This window comes from Solenopsis invicta, chromosome 2 (genome assembly GCF_016802725.1).
Source record: "Solenopsis invicta isolate M01_SB chromosome 2, UNIL_Sinv_3.0, whole genome shotgun sequence".
Classification (NCBI taxonomy): Eukaryota; Metazoa; Arthropoda; class Insecta; order Hymenoptera; family Formicidae; genus Solenopsis; species Solenopsis invicta.
Genome location: NC_052665.1, coordinates 833,348 through 853,364, shown reverse-complemented (window position 1 = coordinate 853,364; position 20,017 = coordinate 833,348). Strand labels below are relative to the sequence as shown.

General features: G+C 32.8%; 1 protein-coding gene across 4 annotated transcripts; it reads left to right on the top strand.

The window, feature by feature from the left end:
• The first annotated feature begins 4,521 nt into the window (after nucleotides 1–4,521).
• On the top strand, nucleotides 4,522–19,406 carry LOC105198222 (synaptotagmin 1). Of its 4 annotated transcripts, XM_026136503.2 has the most exons (11): nucleotides 4,932–4,964; nucleotides 5,155–5,212; nucleotides 13,753–13,852; nucleotides 14,072–14,191; nucleotides 14,487–14,632; nucleotides 14,714–14,812; nucleotides 14,919–15,113; nucleotides 15,318–15,494; nucleotides 15,689–15,940; nucleotides 16,446–16,671; nucleotides 16,975–19,406. In XM_026136503.2, exons 3-10 carry the CDS (start codon nucleotides 13,756–13,758, stop codon nucleotides 16,638–16,640), a joined length of 1,281 nt encoding a protein of 426 aa, XP_025992288.1. In that variant the 5' UTR covers nucleotides 4,932–4,964; nucleotides 5,155–5,212; nucleotides 13,753–13,755; the 3' UTR covers nucleotides 16,641–16,671; nucleotides 16,975–19,406. The 4 variants fall into 4 exon arrangements, with proteins under 4 accessions (XP_011163190.1, XP_011163184.1, XP_025992288.1 ...); XM_011164888.3 differs by lacking the exon at nucleotides 5,155–5,212 and having other exon boundaries at nucleotides 4,522–4,964; nucleotides 14,720–14,812; XM_011164882.3 differs by lacking the exon at nucleotides 5,155–5,212 and having other exon boundaries at nucleotides 4,526–4,964.
• Nucleotides 19,407–20,017: the final 611 nt, after the last annotated feature.

Sequence of the window (20,017 nt, the reverse complement as noted above, 5' to 3'; positions counted from 1 at the left end):
TTTTCTATCATGTTTAGCTCATGTGAGTCGTGAGCTATAAGGTTGCAACACATTTTCTTCGATGGTTAGATGGTTCAATGCTTAATTGGTTAGATCCACAGGTAAGAACCAATAACGTTCGCCGTTCAATGAGCAAGTCTACATTCCAAAAATAATCGAAGAAAATGTGTTGCAACCTTTTATGCGGGATCTACAATGTCGTTAAGATGTTACGACTCTGCGACTGACCAATCACAAAAAAAAAATGATATATTTTCTTCTTTGATTGGTCCGTCGCAACGTCGTAACATCGTAACGATTGTATTGTAGACGACGCATTAGCTCACGACTATACAGTCGTAAGCTAAAAGGTTGCAACACATTTTTTTGATGGTTTTTGGAATGTAGACTTGCTCATCGATCAGCGAACGTAATTGGTTCTTACCTGTGGAACCAACCAATTACATTTGCTAATCAATAAGCAAGTCTACATTCCAAAAACCAACGAAGAAAATGTGTTGCAATCTTTTAGCTTACGATTGTACATACATACAAAGCAGGTTTATTAAAAAAAAAGGTGATTTATATATAAATAAATATATAATATATATAATTACATATAAATGAATATATACATATAATTATATGTAAATAATTGCATATAATTATATACATATGGACATGTATATTTTATATATAATTATACATAATTATATATAATTATATATAAAAAATGTTTTCCCGGATAATAATTATCTTTTAATGTCAATTGCTTTGGGTATTGCTTTTATTTGTATATATTTATATATATGTTACAGATTAATGCAATGCAGTTTCAGCTCCATTGTTGCGTATCAGTGTCGATAATTAAGTCTCTGAGATAGATCTGGGTAAAATATAATGAGAGAGAAGCTTGAGAGCGGTTACAGTAGTAATTTAGCTAAAACTTTATTTTGAAGTGTCTCTATACGTCTGTAAAATGTGGACGATTATACAAATTTTAAATTTAAAGTCGCTCCTACTCACAATCAGATATTTTTGTCTGACGATCAAAATCAATCAAAGCTTTTCGGTTTCTCGGAATACGCAATGATATAGGTATGTCCAAAGTGAAGATTGAGAGAGCGGTTATCCCCCTTGATAAAAAAGTTTTGAATAGAATTTTAATGCAAACTTTTCCGAACTTTTATGAACAGTTCTGTGCCTCTTCTAAACCGAATCAAATTTGTAACCTTTTCAATCCGTGCATTAATTCCAAGTTCTATCTGAATAAATCCGAAACAGTTATTTAATCTTTTTTAATCCAGGAGTCCAATCCAAATAAACTCAAAACTTATCCTAATAATTTTTTTTATTTTTCTCAATTCGTGAGTCCAATTCAAACGAATCCGAGGTTTGATCGTCCGGATAAGGTTTTCAATCCTTAATCTCGAGTTTTTATCGGAATGAACAATCCGATAACAATCCGAAGAAAACTTTCTAACTATATTTTTTTCTATCTTTCTTTTTTTTCTTTTTTTTCTATCCGCTTGAATCCATTTTTGTCCGAAATCTGTATTCGAATCTTTCCAACACTTTCACCAGGGCCGGCTTATTTCGTGGGATCGCCGAAATCGCCGTACACTAGCGTCACCTGCGTCCATAATGACATCATCAGGGTACTCCGTATCATATCTGTGATAAAATCCGAATGAACGTGGTTTGGATCTCTCTTAGAAAAAAAATTACAAAATTCATTAATTTCGAAGAGAATTCACCTTTGAAAATAATTTTTTATAACTTTTTTTTTAAGAGGGATACAAACCGTTCAGCCGATTTTACCGCTTGATGTGATACATAGTATCATACCTTAATGATGTCATATTATGGACACAGGTAACGCTAGTGTACGGCAATTTTGGCGGTAAAGGTCAAAAAAGGTCCAGATTTTTGTTCTTTAGTTTTCTTTCTGATTTCTATATTATTATTAGAGAAATCGCCAAAAATACTAGAAAAATATTCTAAGAATTTTACAAAGTCTAAAGAATTTAGGATTTCAAATTGTAAAGATCTGAATTCATGGAAATCGATAAAGCGTTAGAAGAATAAATTAGCAAGAAGATTGTATTATTTAAAAATTTTAATTGTTGGCTTCTTATATAAAATATAGATATATAATTAATGTAGAATAAAAATTATTTAATATATAAAGATATTGATAATATTAAATTTTTATATTTTATTTAATAATTATCTCTCTCTTCGTCAATATAAGATACATTAAATCACACTTGAAAAATTACATCATTCATTTTTGAACTATTTTGATGTCACAATGATTTTTGTTTCGTTAATTAATAGATTATTTGCTTTGTTATTCAGACTTTTGGTATAAGATCGCAGAAATAACACGTGTCATTGACATATGTTTTTTCATAATAGCTTTACGCAAGTTACATATGAATTTTCATCTATCTATAGACAAATGCGTACTCTTCAACTCGCTGCTATTTCAGGCAAAGAGGCTTACATAGATATTACAAAACTTTATATAGCAACTGTCTACTCTATTGTATGTGTATGTGTATGTGTATGTGTATGTGTATGTGAATGTGAAATGTGTTTGAGAAAGAGAATGGAATAATGTTACAAATCGATTTCCCTCCGATCGTAATGTCCCATCTCTCAGAAAGAATCGTCGCTTCTTCATACGCGAGCTCTAGATTATATATATTCGTGTGCGCTCGTGGTCGATATCTCTGCGCATCGTTGTCAAAATTGCTATTTCGGGAATTCGAGGCGATATAAGATATGTATTTTTAGCGACAAGATGACATTCTTTTTCAATTTAAAAATGGATTATAATCAATTGAAATTATGAATTTTACACGCTAGACGTATTAGAATATATTTATGATGATCACAAATTTGTACGCGGCTTGCATAATAATTGACATACTTTGTTTAAATTAAAATTAATTTTGTCTCAACATAACGAGAAGAAAAATGACAAAATGATGTTCGATTCATTACATTTCTTTGTTTTAAAACGCGGAAAGCGAGTCCGTTGGGTCCGGGATATAGCACTCTGTAAAAATAGCTAATGGAGGTTGTAGATTACATTAAGCAGTTTGAGTTCTATTTCCATAATAGTTTTTAAAGTTTTCTTCTTTTATATTATTAATCTTAGCGACAAAAGCATGTGAAAATATTATTTGGCTCTAGCGTGAGTGACTTTATAGAGAGATTAACAATAAATAAATTGGAAGATTTTTGTTGTAATAGATCGATTTGGTCATGCGCTTTATTGATACGCGTCTCGCGTGTGTTTTGTGGAACATGGACTATGCTTCTTTCTTTGTTTTGATAACAAATTCTATATGTCCTCCAAATGGGAAAGAAGATCGGGCTGTTGTATATTCGATGAAATACTATATTTCCGCACGCGATTTGATTCTTTACATGTTCAATAGAGATGACAGATTTGCCATCATAATGTCTTCTTCTGAACAAATATGAAAGTAATCGCGTAAATACTCTTTTTACGATTACGAATGAGTCATAATTAATACATGAAATTAAATGACAGTTAGAAATAATATAGCTATACTAAAATGTTTGTGCCGTTGCGTAGTTAGGAGTACACTGAGAGAAATTGTTTGATAAGATCAACTAACGTTTGGTTGAATAGCAATCAAACAAATTTTGTAACTACCGGTACCAAAAACTTAGTTACATTTAACAAAACATTTTGTAATTTGTTGTATAAAAATAATTATTTGGTTAAGACTACAAATTGTTTGATCAAAATAACTGTATATTTAGTAATTATAACTACTCTAACAGCACATGATATCGAATATTGTGATATTTTACAAATCTATGCACAATATTACGATATTATACAAATATTTGTACGATATTTAGAATATTCCAATATATTCTAAATATCGTACAAATATTTGTATAATATATCTAATATACGATATCTTGTGTTAGAGATATAAAATTCATTTGATCATTATTTAACCACACGTTAGTTGATTTTATCAAACATTTCTCTTGGTGTATACTAGCGTTGAAATGAAAAAACACGTTGAAAAAAAAGACAGTTTGTATTAGTTTCCATCTCTGAGACGCATTTGATTGCCCTTTGCCCTTTTTTAATACTCTGCTGTAAGAAAGTAATGAGCCAATTGTTGATTAAAATGATTTGTAGATTGACGTCAATCATCAAGTATCATCGTCATTGTCCGAACTGCGCGCGGCGATAATATTTAAAAAAGAAGAAAGGAAGCTGTCTCGCGTCAAATGTCCGCGCGCGCCGATGACGTCGTCGCGTCGCGTCGGTGTTCGCCCTCCCCCTTGTTATCATCGTCGTGAGGGCTTCGAAGCTGCAGGTTCAGGGGTAGTGCGGGCAACGAAGGGTAACGAGGGTACGACGCAGAGCGTCGGCTCCAAACGGCGCGGCACGTCGAAACGCCGCCCGCCGCCACCGCCACTGGAAAACGTAACGTGTTTTATCGATTTACGTCGGCGGCCATATTCGTGTTCGCCACCACCGATCAGGCGCACTCGGTTCTTCGTCCCACTGTCGTTGTCGTCGTCGTCGTCGTCGTCGTCGTCGTCGTCGTGGTCGTGATCGTGGTCGTGGTCGTCGTCGCCGTCGTCGTCGACGAAAGACCGTGGTGTACGACAAAATAGGATTTTCGCCCTTTCGCCCATTTATCGCAATCGTCGCCGTCGCGGACGACGCAGCGCGACACGATGCGCTTGTAATGTTCAAGTACGAGAGATAAATCCGGTCCGCAAAATTGCATCCGTATCCATTGACCGCGATACGCGATACGCGCGAATCCGCAAGTAGTTACAGGCCGAGTCGAGGCCGCCGCCGTCGCCGCCGCCGCCGCCGACGAGTAACGCCCAGCGGAGGAAGCAGCTTGAGCTGAGAAGAGAGTGAAAGAAAGGGTGATAAGGTGTAGAGAATCGACGACAGCTTACGTGTCGTGAGTACCATTTCGGACCAACGAAAATCCATTTGGCCATTTTGCCGGGATAAATTCCCGGTAGCGGATATAAAATTAGAAATCGATTACCGTTCGCGCGGATATAATCGGAAACCACCCCCGGTCGGCTTTGGGAAACGTGTAAATGTGTCTTTAATCATTATCACGATTTATATTTTCCCTTCGACAGGGATCACATACGTTTCAAGGAGAAAAAGGTTCAGGGGAGGATAAATATTTTAACTGAGGTAAAATAATTGTTTTCTACACCCCTTTCAGGAGCGTTACTCGCTGGTCAGTCGAGTTCCCTTCTTCTTTCTCATCGTCGTTCTTTCGGAACGAAAAGACTTTCCGGCTTCTTTCCTACTGATCGCAGGATATGCGATTCCATATGCAACGAACGAAGGACTAAACAAATTACGATATGAATATAGATAAATTACGGCAAATAATGAATTCTTTTAAACTCTCTTAATTTGGAGAAAAAAAGATATGTAAAGAAACAAATTTTGTAAATGCGCCATAAGTAGGAGAGTAATTAATCTTTTTAGTGAAACACCCCAGATTCTTTATATTTAGAATTGAGTATTGATATTTTTAATAATAGTGCGATAATACGTACAGAAAATTTTAAAGAATTTTAAAGATCAATATTTGCAAAATTCTATGGTACACACGAGCTAAAACAATAAAACAAAAAGTCTGAAAAATTTACGATGTAATCTATAAGTTTATCTTAATATAATTTTGTAATTAAGATGTATAAAACAATTTTAATTAGCTTCTAAAATACATTATGAAAATTTTTAATTCGTAGCAATTTTTTATGCTCACAGAAAGTATTATTGAGCGTCGTCGAAATTTTTGTTATTTTACTTTTTTATGATATACGTCGAATATTATAATTCTTTCAAAACTTGTACAAAAATTATCTAACTTTCCAAAATGCAGAATACTAATAAATAAATAGAAGATTTAAACAAATAAAATATTTTTTGAAAAATCTACGTTGGTTCCTGCTGTGATCTGTAAAATTATTTTGGTAAACTGATAAACACAATTTTTAAAAATCAGAACGTACCGTATCACACGTATCTTATTAGAAAAGGAACGTACGTTCTTTCTTCCCTCGCATTTTGCTTATAATATTGCAATCGCATATATAAAGCAATATTTATTTATGAAAGAAACGTTGGATTGATAAAATCGCCTTTGGAAAAGATATAGATCAATCTGTACTCGAATGACTATTATTTTAAAGAGATATTTTATGGTTTCTTGGCATCCGGTTCTTTTATTGTACATTTTTTTATGTTTCTAAAATTTTATGTTGATTCTCTCATAAAATGTGAAATAGTTGATATTTGCTTTTTATTATCCTTTTCTTCGTAATACTATTTATTTTTCTTGCTGTATATTATATGCTTGATTTTTATTCCAAGTATTTGTATTAATCAACATTATGTTTTAGATATTAGCCAAACACACACACACACACACACACACACACACACACACACACACACACACACACACACACACACACACATATATATATATATAATATCATAAACCGGAGAGACATGACTTGCAACACATTAATTATTGTTTCCTCGTTATTTATAAAATTAACTGTATACATTTTATGGAAGTATGTCGGAAAATATACATAATGATTCTCTTTGTTATAAAAATAAGAAATAAATATATTATTATCTAATTACATTTACAACGCACTGAATGTTATAAAGAGAAAGTCTAAGCACTCTCAACTAAGTACATCCCTGAAGGTATATTCAATTGAACAAATTTCTTTACTTCTTTAAATTTTCCATCATAAGTCGAAAGCTATTTGAAAGGCTCAAGTACCATTTGAAAATTTATTGACATTTTTATCATGACTGCAAATTGTACTTGTATACTTGCGGTTGTTTGCAAGACGACACTCCACCATTTTAATAAGTTTGTATTTTTTTAACGTTTAAAACACCTGCCAAGTCAAGTGTGATTTCCGTATAGTGTCATTTCCGTAGCTCACGGAAAACATCTGTTGACGTTGGCACGCGAGGAAATGCGAAAAGAGAAAGTATATCGCGTAAGAGTTTACTCTCAATCGAATCAGTTATTTCGGGAAGACATGTGCGTGACGTTAAATAAATCAATATAAACTTTCCAAACTCTTATTATATGATACATATAGAAAAGTTGCTATACCCTGTTGTAACAGCAAAACTTGTTACATTCTTGTTTTACTTTTGTCATTGACATCCAAGGTTTTGTTTTATTGTAATTTTATAGAAATAGAATATTATTCGATACATAACAGGCAAATATCTATTTCTTTTATTCTTTATATATATTATACTGAGATAATATATCTGTATATACATAATGTTGATTTTTCTACATACGTTGCTTTAGCGAATTAATTTTATTAGGGATGTAAGTGATGGTTGCGAACGATATCACTCAACCATCTGTCTATTTATCAGTATCAAGTTGTATTGATTTGCTCTTTAAGTGTGTTCGATTACGTACACGCGCGTATCTACAGAGCTCCTTATAGACGCGCGCGCGCATTCAAATTAATGTTTAGCCTAATCACATAGAATCTGAAAAGATATGTTTTAATCGCGTACAGTAGGCTGATTTGAATTTATAAACAAGATGCGGGAGAATTTTTGATATTTTTGTCACTATTTTTAATCAAAAGGCGGGTTATATAGGAAAAAGATATTCAAGTTCACTTTTGCAAAGAGCTTCTTTTTGTGCTTAAAAGAGAATAAGAAATATTTTACAGATGCAAATCGAAGGACGCGTTATTGATAAGAATAAATTTTTATGGAAATGATAAATTTGATATTTGGTTAAATGGATTTTAACTACTGAGAAATTTAAGTATTTTTAATGTAGATTTTGTATGTACGCGTTATACAATGAATTAACATTGTTAAAAAAAATAAACTCGGCATTTTTCTATCTGGTAAAAATATCATAGTGTAAATTTTTGTACGTTAATTCTGCATAATAATTTATAGTGTAAATAAAAATTTGCGTGGAAAGGTAAATAAAGGAACGATTAAAAAATATTGATAATTTAACGTAAATTTATAACAAAAAATTTTTATGTTTTTTGAAATAATAACAATTTTTTTAACTAGAAGAGGTAGATACATTTAATATTATCGAATATTATTTTTTCGTCAAATTTTCAGTCCTCAGAAGAGAAGATTAGACAAATAGATAAACAAAGAAGTAATCCTCTGAATTCTTTTTCAAATTATTGTAAAAAAGAAAAGAAGTCTAAAAAAAGCCATTTACAGAAGGCAATTCATCCAATATTTATATTTAAATATTTGTATTTTATATGCTGCAAAAAAAGATGGTACGGAAAAAAGTTCAATGGCTTAGTGATATTTAATAAAGCAAGCATCGCGATTTATTCGTAATATACATTTACATTGAAATAAAATTGTATATTTCTCTCCGCATAAATTAATTCGTCCTGAGATTCTGCGTGTAAAAAGGAATAAATGTTTCACGCGAGATATTTAGTATTTGAATCCAATACAATCTTATTCGAGTTTATTTTTATTTTCTTGATCCTTTCCGTTTTTGAACTTGTAAGCTGTTTATACAAAATCTCGCAATTTTTTCCCCTCTCATCCCATCTGATCTCCCTTTATTTCTTTCACTCGCCGTTTAGTTATGGATTGCCGCGCGGACGAACTCCCACGCGCTGCTCGATAATACATCGCCATGCGCGCGATAATGCAACATTTTCATATACCACGTACGTTTGTCCCCTTTTAGCCTTCTCTGGCTCTCTCGGCAGTCTTTTTGCAGAGACATTGTTTTCTGTCGAGACGCTTAAGCGATAGATTTATGCCCGGTCGTTGTCGTGGGTTTTTATCAGAATTTACGTGTTCTAATAATGAAGATCAATTCGACGACTCTCTTGAGTAAAAAGGACCACATAAGGTCTTACATTTTCTTGAAATAATTTTCTCTTTAAAAAAGTCTCGACGTGCAGTCGAGAAATGCTATTATAAAGGGTTGCGATTACCCTTTATGAATGGCTACTGTTTACACCGCAATGCTATTTTTTACTTTCTATGCGATAAATGTGTGTGTGTCCGTGACGCGCATGACGCACAAACATCACATATGTGATGTGTTCTCCTTAATAACGTTCAACGTGTTCGAAGCAACGTTTTTCAGATACGCATGCGGCTTAAGAGGATGCTAAAGTGAAAGGCGAACTCAATGGTGAAGTCGATAATACAGTTTCTGTCTATCGCAGGCGTGGACCGCCCGTCAGTCGCCAAACCTGAGGCGCAACATCAAGTGGCGTGGCGCCGCGGTGAGGAAGCAGAAGCAGCGACTGGCCAGCAGCGGCGTAAGATTCCCGTTCTGAGCCGCTCGTTCCCTTGTTTCCTCGCCTCGCCGCCAGCTAGGCAATCGCTAGGCAATTCCCGCATGCCGTGGGTAGGCGAAATACGCGCTCATTCACCGACTTTACTAATTTTTATCGGTAACTATTGCGAATTTTGAAAAATGGTAAATTTCTTCTCAGTTTGACTTGCTCTATCAATCCATAAGAGCATACGCGAACTTTATTTGACACCCTGTATATATACATACAGAAAAGAAGAAAAGTCCTTTACCATTTTTTAAAATTTATAATAGTTACCGAGATAAAAATTAGTAAAGTCGGCAAATGAGTGCGTACTTTCCCTACTCACCGCGTGCAAGGATCGCCTAGCGGTCGCCTAGCGGTCGCCTAGCGGTCGCCTAGCTAGAAGCAGGCCGCGCAGTGAAGGTGTCAATGACGCCCTTAGTATTTACTACACCAGTACCGTCGAATAGACGCCGTTGGTATTTATCAATTAAAATTTGCCGCTTATACCAGTATCGTCTAATAAACGTCGTTGGTATTTATTTTATCAATCAAAATTGACGTTCTATAACAGTACCGTTGAATAAACGCCATTGATATTTATTTTATCAATTAAAATTTGCCGCTTATACCAGTACCGTCGAATAAACGCCGTTGGTACTATTTTATCAATCAAAATTTGTCGCTTATACCAGTATCGTCGAATAGACGCCGTTGGTATTTATTTTATCAATTAAAATTTGCCGCTTGTACCAGTACCGTTGAATAAACGCCGTTGGTATTTATTTTATCAATCAAAATTGATGCTTTATACCAATACTATCTAGTAGACGTCGTTGGTATTTATTTTATCCATCAAAATTGACGCTCTTAGTAAATTTCTTTTATGCTAAAATTAAAACGACACACGACCAAATTGTGATATCTTAATCGCATAATGCCGGAGGACACGGAGCAGTTGCCCACAGTATCACCTCGTATCATGCTTTCTCTCTTGATCGTGCGTCAAGCGAGAAGTATGCATTATCGTAGTGTGCTCCACCACTTTCATCCCGCTCTCCGATCTCCGTCACGTTAAGATATGTACATACGTGCGCGGCTTTGCGTGTGCGGCAGCGGAGCGCCGAGCGCTAAGGGACATTTATGCCGATGCGTGTATGTACAAAACCCAGCTTGCAAGGTTTCACCTCTCCGTCCGTCGCCTTGATAGAGTAACACAGAGAGTAAATAAAAAAGGATAAAGGCTCTCAGTTTTGCTTGCATTCGAAACTTTGTCATTTATCATTTTTTGCTTACTTTTTGTCTCGCTTTATCGAGGCGACGGAGAGATGATAGCAATTTGGCTTACGAGTCGGGTTTTACACAAAACTGATATTTTAAAGATGTATTTGATAACTTTTGTAAAAATACTATAGGCATCAAGATTAGCTCCGACTGAAAAATCTTATTTTTTTTTATTTATTATTTATCGTATATCAATCTGATACCTTACTTATTATTGTATTACTTTTTAAAATCAATACACACGCATGCGAAAGCGCGCACGTACGCATACAAACATAAAAACATTAATATTGAAAAATAATACAAGTGTACAATACAATGTACAAATGTATAACATAATGATATAAGAGAAGGAATCAATGACGGAAGCATATGAAGCGTACTATTTCGTAGAAAATTCGTAGATCAATAATTTTTGAGAGTTCTGCTTTTATGTTCAATAGTTTTATAATTCTTGATAGCATAAACAAATAGTTTAAGTCATTAAAAAAAAAAAATACATAATTACATAATTAGGACAAAATGAGATGCTAGGTTCACGCAGCCTCAGTCTTAGTCTTGCGAAAGTTTCCGCCATAATTTTTGCTTGGTTTTAAAAGATCTATAGTTTTATATTAGTTATAGAAAGACTTCTAACGATAATCATAGTTTTTAAAATTTTTTATTATTTTTATTGTCTTCATAAAAACGAAAGTAAGATGTACAACGATTTTCTCAAATTCTATGCATTAGAAAATGTATCTCATGTATCGAATGTATTTATTCATTTTTTAAAGAGTTACAAATATTAATATTATTAATTGTTAAACAAAATATTTTTATCGTCTAAAAAAGATATATCTATAAAAACATAATAAGGTAAGATTTTCAGATTTCGAGAGTTTGGTGCATTATAATTAAAAATTATACACAACACATTAAAAATAATTCTCATATAGTTCTGAAAGCATTTAACTATCTTTCAAAGAATTCCGATTGTGAACATTATCAATTATTTATTAAAAAATTTCTTCCGTCCAAGAAAAATTAATCTACGAAAATATGAGTGAGACACTGGCTGATTTTTTAAAGTTTTGAGTTTTGTGATATTTTTCAAGTAATTCTGAATGCATCTTAATACTTTCTAAAGAGTTCTGATAATAATAATTTTTGTTTACTTTTAAAAAATAGTTATAATTTAAAAACACTGAATTTTTGTGTATATAGGCCAACGACTCAGCTTTACACTCAAAAATTAAACTCTTTTGAGAGATAACAATTTTTAAAAAATAAACGAATTGTTTATATCCCCAGAATTCTTTTGAAAGCATTAAGATATCTTTAGAACTAGTTGATGATTATTACAGAATTATTAAAACTGTCAAAAGTCTATCAGCATCTAATCAATGTACACAAAATTAGGCTTTTTTCAGAAATAACAATTTTTTAAAAATAAACAAATTGTTCATATCAGGATTCTTTAGAAAGCATTGAAAATAAAGAACTCCAACAAATTAATGATCCACGAATTTCTTTAACATATAACATAATTAAAGATACTAATCTTTTAATCCATCCACTTTTTGTTGAAAGTCTACAAGTGGCAAACATTTATTGTTGTATTTATATATATATATATATATATATATATATATATATATATGTATGTATGTATATAGTGTGTGTGTGTGTGTGTGTGTGTGTGTGTGTGTGTGTGTGTGTGTGTGTGTGTGTGTAGAGAGAGAGAGAGAGAGAGAGAGAGAGAGAGAGAGAGAGAGAGAGAGAGAGAGAGAGAGAGAGAGAGAGAGAGAGAGAGAGAGAATTAAAATAACATCTATCGTAACATTCAAGAACTAATCTACTGTTCTTTTGACTTTTTCCACGATATCGGATGCAAGTATACATAAAATTTTCTGGCTGGTCAATCTTCTATATTAAGCACCTAGGCTCATTTCTAAAAGCACAATATTGTTTTTTTAATGTCCACTCTACAGCGGACGCTACTTGTTTTATACGTGCAAAGTGTGAAAATTTTATATAAAGAAGATTTTCTACGAGTCAACGTCAGAAGCCAACAACAAAACTGTAATTTTACAATTTTTTTTCTTTTTTTTTATAAAATTCTAGCGTCCGTTGTAGATTATTGTCTATACTTTAATTGTGGAGAAGGATTTGTAAATCTGTAAATGCAATCAGAAAAAATGGTTTGTCAGAAAATTATCGCTTTCAGTTGGTAAAAAAGGACGGCTTTAGGATCCCCTTAAGAGGATGCTAAAAAACCGCAAATTATCGACATTTACAGTGCATAAAATATCTTTGAATTGGCGTTACAGAATCACAAAAATTTTATTTTAGAATTGAAATACGAGTAAAAAGTAGAGGTGTTCAAGTCAATTTTACAAGAAAATTGAACAAAAATTTAATAAATCATTCAAAATTTACTCGTATAGCCGTTACCTAAGGTTAACATTACCTTAATACAGAAATTGTGTAGCTCGTATGTACAAAATGATAATAGAGCGCCCTGCAGAAAACATGCACGAATAACACTGACCGTTTGAAATTACGACTAAACACCTAACAAAAAAGATTAAATAAAGTGATTTTATCACATGCATATTTCGCTCAGCAAAGTTGAACTATCATAAACAGAGCAATGTGGTCCTCAAGTAGTTGATGTCTTTTCGTAAATGGCAAAATAATCGAAAAACAAAGATCTATGCAATGGACAAAGAGCGATAGCCTGGTCTCGTTCAAAAAATAATCTGCAGTGATCTGCAGTACCGACGTCGAGAAAGTTTTTCTGTTACTTTAGCATCCTTTTAATCTACCCATACGCGGAAACGCTTTTATAGATTACAAAATCTCGAGCAGCGTCCGCTGTTGGGTTGTACGTACGTACGGCGTATACGCTGCGTCATGTTCACGCATCGTTGGTGCTACGTTAGAGATTCATGTCGTTGATTAACTCAATTTGTCACAAGAAAACAAGATTAAATTGCCTCAATTGCTTTAATATTATTAAATTATTAAGAGGAAGTGTTGTCACGTTTGCCGTGTAAAACGACGTAGAACAAATTGCCTTGCGGGATACGTGGATTTCATAATACTATCTTTTTGATGTAGAAAATGCCACCGACTAAAGACACAGATGTCCCTAAATTGGAAGAAACATCATCGAACGAAGGAATCGAGCAGGAGCCCACGCAGGAGGCTTACGATAAAAGTAAGTGTCCCAATATTGTCCTTGTTTTTTCTTTCAATAATGATGATCGATAAAACTTTTAGCCTCAAGTTTTATTATCTCATGTTCTCGCGGTTCTTGCGGTCCCTGCAAAATTAAAGTTCAACTATTAGGATTAAAATGTTTACAATTTTGAATGCAGATACTCTGTATAATGATTTATCTTGCAAAGTGTTTGCTTAAGCCTATTGTTGTTTTCAGCAACATCGCCGGCGACAACTACAACCACAGAGAAGATTGGAGATGAAATTAATGATGCCGTAAATTCTTTCGCAGAAAAAACGGGAATACCAACATGGGGTGTTGTTGCTATTTTAATAGGTAATAAAGCATGCGACTTTCAAGACTCGGCGACTTAGTCAATCGATAACTATCAATCTTTATCATGTAGACGGAAGAAAACTTATTTTGTGTAATATGTAACATAAACTCAAATAATTTAATATGTAATTACTATAAAGAAAAAATGGATACAGAATATATTTTATTGTGTGTGTGTGCGTGCGCGTGTGCGTGTGTGCGTGCGCGTGTGCGTGTGTGTGCGTGTGTGTGTGTGTGTGTCTTATATGCTAATTAAAAATATTTATTTATATATTTTTGTTTTTTTTCTATACAGTCGTAGGCATAATTGTCCTCGGAATTTGCTTTTGCTGTATACGAAGATGTTGTCGCAAACGACGCTCCAAAGATGGCAAGAAGGGATTGAAGGGCGCGGTGGATCTAAAATCCGTGCAACTTTTGGGGAGCACGTACAAAGACAAGGTATGTATTCAGTGTGCCGTGACTTTATGTAGACATTAGAAACACTCTCTACACTTGTGGAATCCACTTCGATATGCTAAGGTCCAGCCGGATATGGAAGAATTGACGAACAATGTCGAAGAACCGGACGAAGCTGAGAGTAAGCAGAGCGAAGTTAAGCTTGGAAGACTACAGTATAAGGTACAAATTATTTCTTTCATCGATACACTGATCGCTACGTGTAAGATGAAGTAAACGAGTTGTCTAAAGTCAAAATTTATTAAAATAAATTGATGTTTGATTTCAGCTTGAATACGACTTTAATTCAAACAGCCTCTCCGTGACAGTAATACAAGCGGAAGAATTGCCGGCATTGGACATGGGTGGCACGTCAGATCCATATGTAAAAGTGTATTTATTACCGGATAAAAAGAAAAAGTTCGAAACAAAAGTTCACAGAAAGACATTGAATCCAGTTTTCAACGAAGCCTTTACGTTTAAGGTTAGTTATGATTTGTAATGTCTCTAACGTGAATTTAACAGTCTTATTTTTATATTGTTTAATATAAACTTATATTTTAAATTTACATACATTTATATAATTTCAAATTTCTTTTATATATTTGCACCTACATCTCTAATTTAAATGTGAAAATTGTCATAATTAATTGTTTTAACATTTTTATTAATAAATACATATGTACAGAGTGTTCCTTATGCTGATGCTATGAATAAAACTCTGGTCTTCGCCATCTTCGACTTTGATAGATTTTCGAAACACGATCAAATTGGCGAAGTAAAAGTGCCACTTTGTCAAATAGATCTAGCGCAAACGATTGAAGAATGGAGAGAATTACAGAGTGTTGAAGGTGAAGGTGGACAGGTGAGTTGACTAAAAAACGTACGATGCAATATAGGTATAACATGACATAAAAATAAGATACAATGTATAAATCGATAAATTTTCTTTTCTTCTGTACTAAATAATAAAAGAAATGTGTAGTTGTAGTAATAATTAATATCAAAAATACATTGAATAGAAATTTCTATTAATAAATACATACAAATTACTTGTAGGATAATAAACTGGGTGACATATGTTTCTCGTTGAGATACGTACCAACGGCCGGAAAGCTTACGGTGGTCATTCTGGAAGCTAAGAATCTGAAGAAGATGGACGTCGGTGGCCTCTCAGATCCTTACGTTAAGATTGCGTTGATGCAAAATGGAAAGAGATTGAAGAAGAAGAAAACGTCGATCAAGAAATGCACTCTTAATCCGTATTACAACGAATCATTTACTTTCGAGGTGCCCTTCGAGCAGATACAGGTACGTGGACAAATATATTTCAAATACATATTACGTATATTTTTTATTAACGAAAGAATTAAGTTTGAAAATTAAAAATTAAGAAAAAACGTTTAGAATTTTATAGTACAATATTTATGTATAACAGGTGATATATGGAAAGTTTTATTTATTTATTTATTATAATGAAGAAATTGATATACGATTATTTTACTTATAAATCAATATTTGATCGATTAGGTGCAATAACGTCTAAAATTGACGACATTACTTACTGTTATATTTAACGATTTATTATCATTATTGTCAACTGTTATTTTCCTAAATATAAACTATAAACGTAACTTTTATATTTTAATCATAATTGTTTTTATTTATAATTTTTAACTTATTTTCTCAAAGCAATATTTTATATTTACATTGATATAGTGCACATTATAGTTTCTGATTTTTAACATGTATTAGGTTGATGATAATAACAATATGTGTAATATTTTAATAATTGCAACATTTTATGTTTTTTCAGAAAGTACAACTTGTTGTCACCGTAGTAGATTACGATCGCATTGGCACATCAGAACCGATCGGAAAAGTGGTCTTGGGATACAACGCGAGTGGAACGGAATTGAGACATTGGTCCGATATGTTAGCGTCCCCCAGGCGCCCGATCGCTCAGTGGCACACATTGAAAGACCCTGAGGATGGAGATAAGAAAGATTAAAAACGTTGATTTTCCAATTAAGATATATACGGTTAGTACATATACATATATATAATGAAGCTGATTATACATGTGAGAAACGTTTCAGAACAATTTCATACACTTTTAACAAGAAATTTTTTAATTAATCCAAGAAGGTAAATTTTTCTTCAAGGTTTATTTTAAGAAAAGTAGATCCTGAAATTAAATTTAAGATACAAAGTAATTAAGATTCCGGGATAACTTGTACAATCGAGTGCGAACGATTTTCTTTTTCCTTTTTCTTGTCTTGCCTACTTGACGCTGGAAAGTTTTACGATAAAGATTCTTTGAAAGCGATCCTCTCTCTTTACAGGATAATTGATCAAGAAAAAAGAAAACGGAGAAGAATAAGAAAGGATAGAGAAAAACGAGAGGAGAAAGAAAAAAAATCTATAAGGGAAGATAAAACAAATCCATATTTAATAGATATTAATAACCTACGATAAAAATACCAATACCATGAAGAATTTAACATAAAAAAAAAATATGTTCCCACATGGAGAGTGTAGTGTCTTGTATATATACATATATCTAAAATACTTCTCTCTGTAGATGTTGAATGATTTTAATTAACGCGTCCTTTTTGAGATAGAGTTAAAGACAACGTTAAAATTTGACGCTTCAAGGAAATATCATTATTATCTCTTAGATAGGCTTCCATCTTGATTCGTTTATTTGGTCACAAGTTTTCGTAATATACTTTCTAAATACATCGTTCATGTTACGAAGAAGTATACATATATATATATACATTATATATAACAGTTGTATCGTCCGTAAAAATAGCGGCATAATCTTCTTCCGAGGGAAGAAACATATAGCGACTATGGTGCGAACGTTCACAGTTGTGTGTCTGCATGCGAAATAATAATGGATAATAACGTACCATCCGGATTCGCAAAACATCCTAAAATATGGATTGTATTACCTATCTACAAATTGAGGGGCTCGATAAAAAAAGAAAAAGAGACAAAACTGCAAAGTTACAAAATAGCAAATGGTACTTGTTGAAGAAACGAAGATATAATTATGATTCGGAAAAACATCTTTTACGCTTTAAAAAAATAATTTTATATATATGCTCGGTATATTTGATTAATGTATTATCGTCATGTTTTTTTAGCTTCTCACGTTGTTTTTCCTTTTACCGAGTCCTTTAATGAGATATCGATGTAGCGCGTTGTTCATATCACTTTTTTTTGCTATTTATTTCTTCATTTTGGATTGTCTCAAAAAAGAAAAAGAAAAAAAAATCGAGAGCGCGTCGCGCAACTCTCCCGTACACTCGAAAGGTCAAAGCGCGGTTTAATAAACGTGCATAAACGTAGTTTTAGGGACAGTGAACGTTTCCGTATTGATCTTCGGGTGCAACGGCGCGCGCGGTGTATTTTCGTGCAACACGCGCGTAGCAATGCTTGAATCTGCGATGTACCTTCGTGTACTATAGTTAAGCACTCGGATTATGCACCATTTGTACGGAAAATTCACGATGCATTAGGATGAAACGAATAACGTGACCACGCGAGAAAAATTAATCGCTTGATTTAAGTATATCAGACACTGACTCGGAGCACTTAGATCCAGTTACTCGCGGAAATGACTTCCTACAACTAAATAAATACACGAATTTGTAATTTGGCGATATTTTACATGTAGTAAGTACGTACAGTAACATACATGAATAGAGAGTTGATGAATTTATTATATAAAGCTATTTATAAAATTTACATTTTATTGTTATATTCTTTTTATTATCAAATTATAAATTGTGTTATATATAAAAAAAGAGTTGCATTATCCGTTATTATTTTATATGCGTATGTTACGATTATATTTTGTTACAGAAAATATTTGTAAACATATACGTATGTGAGAAACTCATCGTCAAATGTTAAATGTAGACATAAGATAATTTGTTGGGAGTTTTCGTCATATTGATTGACACATTTTACTAGTCTTTACTAGTTCAGCTTATGTAGACAAACGCAATACGCTTTGATCAATGAACCATAATATTCAAACAAAATCATGCTGTCCGCTTTTCGAAAACAGAGATCGCATATCGCGTTCGACGCGACGCAATCGAGCGTTAGCTTTTTACGTGTAACTATGCAATTTTCTACTCGTTGTCACCCATTAAACGCATTCACACATGTACGTAATATATACATGATATCGTGAGTTATACCAGCTGTGAGTTATGTTACTATTGTTTCTAATCCTAAAATAACAAACAGGCCTATTCCTTCTGCGTTAAATAATCCATTAGTTAACAGTGCCGCCAAAATAAAATAACAAAATTCATGTCGATATCATTGGATGCTTCCAAGAATATATTTATATGGAAAGGAGTGATTGATATAAAATATGGAGAGAAGGGGAAGGAAATATATATAAATAGTAGGTATTGCGTTTGATACAGAACACAAAATATTAGTTTCTAATATTTTGATTTTTTATACGCAATTCTTTATTGACAAAAATAAAACTCACTTGATTCTAAAGTAAATTTTTAAATTGCAGAAAACTACTTCATATGTGCAATCTTTTACGATCGATTGAAGTAATTGATGAAAAAAGAACTGTGTATGATCTAAGATCTTTTTCTAATTCAAACTGCGCAGTTTTCTGTAAATACATTAATCACGAACTTTTACGTAAATTATTGTTCATCGCTTTTTTTTCATTACGTATTGCTGATGTAATTTTAGTTTTAATAAATCAAGAGAGAAGTTATATATGCAATATCGAGTTTTAGTAATGATATAATAAGAGCAGTAACGTCCACTTGATGATATACTTAGAGTGATCAGAAATCCTTAATTTTAAGGACATGTTTTTTTTTAAATTTGTATAAAATTTCAATATTTTGCTTACATTACGTTTTATTCACATTCCTTAAAGTTTTAAAAATATATTAACAAATATCAATTTTACCGTAACACTTACTTTTTTTAATAAAAAAAATTATCAGGCAAATATTAATTTGTAAATTTATATATGTATATAAAAGGATGTGCTCATTCTAGGTAAGGACTGTGGACGCTCTATACACACTCACACATACATACATACATACATACACACACACACATACACTGCGTCTCTTAATCATATATAATAATAACTAACGATAAATAATAATAATCACAATAATGTTAATGGTAACCGAGGACAGCAAAAATTGAACTATTTGGCGATATTTATTGATTTTAGCTTTGTATCGTAGCGTTTACTCGGTGTATATAAGATTATAATTACGCGTTATACATCTATTATCGTTACAACATGGAGATTAAAGTAATTTATTGTAGAGTGAAGTTCTCTTTTGCGAGAAATGGATGGTGGGATACGCT